This window comes from Dioscorea cayenensis, chromosome 17 (assembly GCF_009730915.1).
Source record: "Dioscorea cayenensis subsp. rotundata cultivar TDr96_F1 chromosome 17, TDr96_F1_v2_PseudoChromosome.rev07_lg8_w22 25.fasta, whole genome shotgun sequence".
Taxonomy (NCBI): domain Eukaryota; kingdom Viridiplantae; phylum Streptophyta; class Magnoliopsida; order Dioscoreales; family Dioscoreaceae; genus Dioscorea; species Dioscorea cayenensis.
In genome coordinates this window covers 11,626,358-11,634,789 of record NC_052487.1, presented here as the reverse complement: position 1 = coordinate 11,634,789, position 8,432 = coordinate 11,626,358, and the positions used below count along the sequence as shown (strand labels likewise).

Below are 8,432 nucleotides of genomic sequence, written 5' to 3'. Positions count from 1 at the left end.
TTGCAATGGATTTGTAACAAATGTTGCGACGGATCCGTTATAAAATCCGTTGTAATAACCGTTGCAAATTTGCAACTTGTTTGTAATAGAGTTTGTAGATCAATGACAAATTCATTGCAAGTATGTTGCAAATTCGCAACATCTTTGCAATTGTTTTTTTTTATCGGTGACAAAATCCATTGCAAATTTGCTTACAAATCTATTGCAAATTCGTTGCAACAGAGTTCCATGACAAATTAGTTGCATTGTTGTTTCAAAGTCTCATGACCATTCCATTCCATATTCCTTCCAAAGCCATTGCAAATTTGGAACAAGTCATTTGTAAAGTTAGTTGCAAAGTCCGTTTCAAATCCCTTACAATATTTTTAATAGTAAAATTAATTTTCAAATATTTCAATATTTATTCTTCTATAATAAATGTTGATAATTTAATTTTGTAAAAAAGAAAAAACTGGATTTATAAATAAAAATTCTACTATGTTGAACAAACTATAACATATATAGTAATAACAATTATAGCAATGTATATAAATACAAATGACATAATAGATCTATAAGTCGATGTCATCATCATCATCATCCTCATCCAACTCCTCCTCCTCTTGATGCTAAGAAGTCTGACTTAGTCCATTAGGTGGTAATCTAGACAGCATCTGCCTGAGCATGTTTTGGTTATGTTTGATCAAATTTTGATTTTACTACTCCAACTCTACCATCTTCTTCTTCATGCTCTCCATCTCAAACATAATCTCTGGGGGAATTATAGCTACTAAAAAAGTGGGGGAGCTGATGCAGCACCACTACAAAATGACTCTAGATACAAGCTAGATGCTTGAGGTAACATAAACAATAATGGATGCAAAAATCATCATAAGCACTAAATAGTAGTTGCTCAAAATTCCTTATTAAATCTTCATCATAATTTTGTTTATTTTTATTATTAATCTCCAACTCCTTGTTATTATGTTATAATTGTAGTTTAAAAGGGTAACTTAAAAAATTAACTTAAGGGTTGTTTGGGTGCTGCAAGTGAAATTACAGTGTAAGTGAAATCACATGTAAGTGAAAATATTGTATTTCAAATTACACCATTGTCGCTTTGTTTGTTGTAATTGGAAATGCTGCATTTATTTTTTTCATTGCTTGGTTTAATATAACTTGAGGGATATAATCTCCACACAAATAGAATGGTAAGATTACCTCATTCCTTATTATTAACACTGGTTATTTAATATTATTCTTTAATACTTTAATTATATTTTAGTTTTATGTTTAAAATTAATTAGTTAATTTAACTTTCACTAACTATAAAAAATTAATTAATAATTTAATGGTTATTTATTAAATTAAAAAAATAATAATTTCCTTTAATTTCATGCCTAAAAAAATAATTAACTAATTTAACTCACTAAAAATAATCAACTAATTTAACGCACTATTGACCATTAGCACTAATGTAAGAGAAATAAATAATTATTTAATTAATTTAATGATCATATATTAAATTAAAAATATGTAATATTTTTAATTTTATACCTAAAAAATATTTTCATAATTAAAATTAAATAAAAATTAATATTTTTAAATATAATATTAAATAAAATAAAACTTAATTTAATTATGTTAACAATGGATCACCATTCAAGCTTTCTGTGGTGAATAGGGAATGGTAATTTAACCCAAATGTTTTGTTTTATTTTAACTTATAGCAAATTTTACAGTAAGTTGAAATGTTACAAAAGTACTCCAAACTGTAAAACTTTTTACATGTAAAACTCATTTCACAACAAACCACACAACATTTTACATGTAAAACCACTTGCATTACTGCTACTTACAACTACTTACAGGTAATCAAACAGAAATATAAGTGGCTCTAAAGTAAGTGATTTTACGTGTAAAAATGTGTTTGGTTTGTTGTAAATATTAACTACATGTAAAAGCAAATGCAACATGTGAGCCTTTTGATGTAATTTGACTTACAATCAAATTAGTCGTAGGTCAAATTACTAGTAAAAAAGAAATGGTTAAAATCAATTAAAGAACAAATTTTTTAAACTTTCTAAAAAAAATACTTTATTAACATAAATAATTACTTTAGTTTAAATTAATTTTAAAATTAAAGTTAATTTTTGTTTAAATTAATTTTTTAAATTAGTAGTAACACTGCGTTGGGGAGTTAGCAACCATGATCCGGGGTTACAATGGGCATAACCCACAGTAGGTTTGTAACCCCTGCATTTGGGTTAGTTAGTAACCTCGATGCCCGGGTTACTACTATGGGGGTAATAACCCCAATGTCAGGGTTACCAGGAGGGTTAGCACTTTTGTAAGCCACTAACCTAGTGGAAAAATTTTAGATTTTTTTTTTTTATTATTATTTTTGTGTTCTTTCATAGAAATGTGTTGATTATAGTTCTTCTCTTGTTATCGAAGTTAAGGAAATTTGCAATTTCATTTTGTGAAATAGAAGATATTTCTTATTTAAATTTAATAGTAAAAAATATTTCTAAAAAATTTAAATATTTTTATATTTGATAAATAGTTTATTAAATTAAATTAATCGTCGATGGGGAATCCCCGAACCCCAAAAATCCCGATGGGGAGGGGACGGGGAAAAAACTTCCCGTATTCGGGCTCGGGCCAGAGTCGGGAAATGTATCCCATAGTGAATCCCCACCTTGTGGGCATCCTACTATACATGAATCAATAAAAATATATATGTATACATTGTATATATTTGTGCTTTTATTATGTGTTTATTGTAATTTAATATTTATATTATTAAATACTTAATGGCCATCATTTTTGTTTCATTGCAATTTGCAAATGACTTCCATCAATTCGACATACAAGGTTCACACTAACAAGAATAACCTTATCTAGATAGTAAAATTTTGAGATACTAGAAGAAAAAATTAATATAAAAGGCTTATTACAAGTGTAGGATTCATCAATATAAGTAGCGATGGATTTTCAGTAGGTGCAGGCAATTTTGCCAAGAAAATATTTTCATTAAAAATTTAAATAGGCATATTAGACATTTCTCAATAGAAAAATCAAAGTACATATCAGCCATTTATTAAAAAAAAAAATGCAAATACAAGTATTTCTACCCTTTCGAATGTGTACCACGACATAGCACGTCAAATAAACACAACGAAACTCAGAAGTCAGAACTATGTGGAACACCGCATGTCAAATCCACCACAAAACTGCCCACAAAACCAACCAAAAAGACATTTGCCAATATTCCAATATTACCCACCAAAATGAACAGCACCATTCCAACAATATATATTCACTATAAATGTCAATAGCATCAGTTTTAGGTAAACAAGATGCTTCATACTTCAATAAGAAGTTGATACTATATACAAAGCCAAAGCACACAGGTCCATTGACAACCTATTGATCATCCAAACACATAAGATAACTGAATGGTTACCCCCAAAACCATTAGATGGCATATTTAATAAAATCACTGCCACATTGTGTTTCCATGGCATCAATAAGGATCACAATTAAACCGAAGACTTTTGAGATGACAAAAAGACCACTAAATGCATATCAAAGTTGCAGTCATTGGTCGTCTTTCTAAGCCAACAAAATTAGTACCCACTCTACTCCTGCTGTCCTGCAGTTATGCACTCTGTCACATCCTATAGAAGTCATTTAAGCTATCAACATTAAAATCATAGGGCATTTGTGGTCCATAGCATACATTTCCATTCATAGTAGCCATCTGGTCCGCAGGATAAACATTCCGAGCATTGTCCTCATTAGTTATGTCTGGAGCAGTATAAACATTTTCCACAGAGGCCTTCTGATTAACTTTGGTCCTACCCTTTACAGAACGTTTATTATCCATCGGGTTCTCTGCATTGAGTCTGCCCATCTGCTGTTGAAGATCAGCAAGAGAGTCATTAACTACTTTACCTTTGGTGCCCTTGTTTGGATCAACAAGTTTTAGTTCTAGTCGGTACAGGGCGTAAGAATCATAATTGTTGATCTCATATTCATAGAGGTGCCACTCAATATGGCTATGTGGTTGAGGATCCATGTAATAAGATCTTTTCAGTCCTCCATAATCCTTCATCACCTGTTTTCGAGATTCATGCCATCCGCGACCATTATAATCAGGCAAAGACCTTTGCTTCCGATTCCCGCTCTCAAATGCCCTTCGAGGCTTATCAAAGAAAAGCCATTCTCTAAGTGATTCACCCTCCAAAATTGATAGGTCAAAGAGCTCTGTGACATTTGAAGAGACCAACTTGGTCAAAGGTCAAGAAAATCTCCAAAACCACAAAATACATTACTGTCAGAATAGAGGTTCAAAGAAGGCAAAATATAGTGAAAACATTGGTTTCGAATAAAAAAATATATTATAGAGCATACCACGAGCATTCCATGGAGATTTGGCAGTTGCGGCTCCTTCACATTCCGGTATACCAACATTCTTGCCATGTGTTTTTGCACAAAGAGCAGCAAAAAGTGGGCCATCCTTCAGGTCAATACCTCCAGGACGCAACACCGGAGTCCTACCAGGAGGTCCTTCATTTAATGCTAAAGTAGCATGGAAGTTGCTGCAGTAGTCATGACACCATTCTGATCCCAGAGCAGGTCTTTGACAGTCCCATAATGCACATTTTGGATTTACAAAAGCAGAAGGGGGAGGGCATATTGCCTGGATGACTTCTGTAATATGGGAAGCTTCCCTTCCAGATTGTCCACTAGTATCAAAACCAATGAGGTAATTGTGGGATGATTCTTGATGCAGATGAAATTGTTGATAGTCCAAATGGGTTGCCTCTTCTAACATGGCACCATGGTGCAATCCTGTTGGCATCGCACATTTATACTGATCAACCCCCAACAATCCATGTTCTGGTATCCCCTGAGCGACATAATAGTCCTGCACATTCAACCAGTGAATCAAATTGCATGAAAATTGATCAAACACACAAAAAAAGAGTGACGAGCTGACAATTGTTTTTTTTCCTTAAAGCCAATTCTACGGTTTGAAACACAAACTATTTCAGATATTATTAAATCAAAGCAAGCAGACAATATCTCTTCAATATCGTAATTATATTTATAGATGCTTCTTTTAAACTTACAACTTCCACAAGCCTTGTTCCAAAATGGCCACATTCATCAAGTAACAATAATTCATGCAATTCAACCAGTGATTCATTCACATTCATGGTCATCAAGGTGAGTCAATACAAAATGCAATCTGGTAGAGCCATCTGGCAGGCCAAATGAAGTGAATCAATTTTTGAACAAAACAGTGTGGTCTCATTACATTATAGAAAGAACTTGTCTCCATATACCTAAACATGAATATCTCATTACTTTTCCAAGACACAGAAAAGGACAGCATCCAACAGAGTAAGGCGCATTAGGAATAATCATAAGGCAACAACCCTTCCTCCCAATAAAAAATGTTCTAGATCAAATTGGAGGAAGAAACATTTTTTCTTTAATTCACTCTAGTCAATTACTATATAAGAAGAAAATAAGAACTGAGATATGAATTTCATTGAAAAAGAGAGTGAATTTTTGCTTATATCTTTTGCTGATAAACCATAAGCATGTCTCCATAATTAGGCACACAAAGATTCACACATCATTTAAATGGGAGTATTGTTTCTGGTAAAAAAATCAGTGCATACTGTGTAGGCATGTTTGTTTAAACCAGGACACTACTACAGTTCAAACTTGCAGATAAGTTGTGCTCTAAAGCATTTTGAGAATCCAACTAAAATAATCTGATTTAGATTTTAGATTAACTAAAAACAAAAAATTTTATACTTCATAGGTCCCATATAATAGAGATGATGATGATCTTAAGCATACGTCACCACAAGATTAATTAGAATGTAGCATGAGTTATAAGGAATGACAGCACTAGAACCTGGAGAAACAGCTAAAGCCAACCAAAAGAAGAGAACTGGCTGCTACTTACTTTGACAGAGCATATTTAAAACTGAAAAAAAAAAAAGAAAGAAAAAAAATAGAAAGAAATGTTCTTATAGGAGGTTAGCAGGTTAGGCCTATTTAATTCAATGGATTCTGGTTTATTGAAGCCACCAGATAGCATATACTTCTAGTATGAGTCGAATCAGAATCAAAAAAAACAAGTTAAAGACGGTCCACAGAGACAATATTGTTATACTCGGATATTAAGCAATAGTTTTGTAGAAGATTAAATACCTATCAAATTTAGCTGTTCTTGAAATTGAGGTCTACCCTGAACAAAAACTTGATACTAAAATTTGGAGGTCGTAAGGTTTTCCAAGGCTATGGCAGATTACTATATCCTTGAAATATGATAACATCACAGTGAATCTGCTTCAACATCTAAACAATCTGTGCCAAGTTGGGATTAAAATGAGAATTCAAATCATATATCATTGTCTGGATTTTTTGGAAGAAAAAAGCTCCATAACCTTGTTTTTCGCGAACTAAAACATATACAAAATAAATATTACAATATAATGAAAAAGACCCTCACTGATTCCACAAGGGTTGAGATTACAATACAAAAGACAACAATCTTACTATAGAAATTTCAATTGATAAATGAGATGCTAGTAACTTATTTCAATTGAAATTTCAATTGAAAAAGAACTGAACTAATGGCAGAAAAAATAATGGCTCTGGAACTAGATTTAATACCAATTTCAATTGATAAATGAGATGCTAGTAACTTATTTAAAAAAGACCTACAGATCAACATCAAGTTAGCCATGTGCCTGATCAAAGCATGAAAATTACATTAGCATTGAACAACTATCATTTAATTAAACCCAGTATCAAAATTCATCAAAAAAAAAAAAAGTAAAAAAGAGAAAAGGAAAAGCAGAACAAACCACCTGCTGAAAGGTAGGAGCAATCCTTTCATCCTGAAGGCTCTGAACATCTGGCTCAGGCACATCCAATGGTTCAGGCTTAGGGTTCACAGGCGGCAACTCGGCCAACTTACTGGTAGCATCATCTTCCTCCTCACAGAGTTGCAAAAGCCTGCGTATCTCTGACGAAAGATCCGAAGACACCTGCGCATTCCCCTGCCCAAAAAGCACCGACTAATCCAATCACCACCACACCAAAACAAACAACTCACCTAAAAAACCAAAGATAAAAACCCTAACAAGAAGAGAAGAAGCCGGCGAGTCATCGGTAAGCTCAGCCTTCCACTCCCGGAGCATCTGGTGAACCTGCTCCTCCAGAACGACGACGTCACCTGTGCGACTTTCCTTGCGAGCGAGCTGGAGATCGGTGAACATACCCTGGAGATCATCAACCCGGTTCTTGGCCTTGTCCTTGAACAACTGGTGAGAAGCCGATCGGCAAACGCTCTTGGAGCCCCTAACCATCACCGGTGACCTGGAATCGATCTTGAAGTCGGTGAGGCGGCGATCAAGGACGGCCTGAGAGGATTGGAGGAATCGAGGGATTAGAGTTGGAGGATGAGAAGCGCTGGGCTTTTGCTACCTGCTTTTTATTTCGCACACTTTTCTTTTCCATTCGCTGGCTTTTCTTTTTACTGCCGCGGTCGACGCCTATTCTTCCTTTCGGCTCTCTTTTATATCCCCTATTGTGAAGCCCACTAATTTGGTTTACTATTTTTAATTATTTTTTATTTTTTTTATTTTTTAAAGTGGAGTGACTAATCACAGTGATTGTCAACTATTGGATAACTACATGGTATAATAAAAGAGCGTAAATGGAGGACATGAGTTTAAATCCTTCATCTGATAGTACTGTTTATATATTATACACTTAAGCTCATTATTATTTGTCAATAATATTCATAATTCGGATGTAGGTTCTTTGTAAGGAAAAAATAATTTCATCCCTCCAAAATTGTACTTCCGAAGCTATTTATTCTTTTTACAATACCTTAAATGAGGATGGCGTTTGTCACCTATTCAGAAAACAACAAAAAAATAATAAAAAAAAACACTAACCAAAACAATTGACTCCACACGGAATATCTCAACTGGAATTACCTAAATTGTTATCACTTTACCCAACCTTGAGTTGGCTAATTTTATTTAATTTTATACTAATATGTAGAATTTATGAAATTGTTTCTGCTTTTTATAGGTAGGAATTTTTTTTTTAATATTTTAATTTGAAACTTAATAAAAGAGTGTCGGTTGTAACCTATGTCTATACATATGTAATAAGAGTTACATAAATATATTTAAATTTACTTTTATTTGATTTTAATTCTATAAGTAAAATTAATGCAATTGCTTTTGCTGATGTTGATTTTTTAAAATATCTTAAGATGAAAAGCAGAGCATTTTATTTTAATTCTTTAATTATAATTAATGAAGTTATTGTATGCAAGACTTTGTGTACTATCTTAATTTGTAAAGAATATGAGAGTCTGTTTTTGAATTTGTTTTAGTAAGATG

General features: G+C 33.0%; 1 protein-coding gene across 1 annotated transcript; it reads right to left on the bottom strand.

The window, feature by feature from the left end:
• Nucleotides 1-3,260: 3,260 nt before the first annotated feature.
• Nucleotides 3,261-7,554, bottom strand: LOC120280526 (transcription factor VOZ1). The gene is made up of 4 exons (XM_039287384.1): nucleotides 7,158-7,554; nucleotides 6,882-7,073; nucleotides 4,399-4,915; nucleotides 3,261-4,251 (listed from the first exon to the last, which is right to left on the bottom strand). The coding sequence occupies exons 1-4, from the start codon at nucleotides 7,380-7,382 to the stop codon at nucleotides 3,656-3,658; spliced, it is 1,530 nt and encodes a 509-aa protein (XP_039143318.1). The 5' UTR covers nucleotides 7,383-7,554; the 3' UTR covers nucleotides 3,261-3,655.
• Between the last annotated feature and the right edge of the window lie 878 nt (nucleotides 7,555-8,432).

Excerpts from the sequence above, each read along its gene's own strand:
- LOC120280526 (XM_039287384.1), bottom strand. The coding sequence starts at position 7,382 with ATGGTTAGGGGCTCCAAGAGCGTTTGCCGATCGGCTTCTCACCAGTTG. Across the intron at positions 7,074-7,157 it reads CGCCGGCTTCTTCTCTTCTT|GGGAATGCGCAGGTGTCTTC; the intron begins GTTAGGGTTTTT and ends CTTTTTGGGCAG. Across the intron at positions 4,916-6,881 it reads TTGCTCCTACCTTTCAGCAG|GACTATTATGTCGCTCAGGG; the intron begins GTGGTTTGTTCT and ends TTGAATGTGCAG.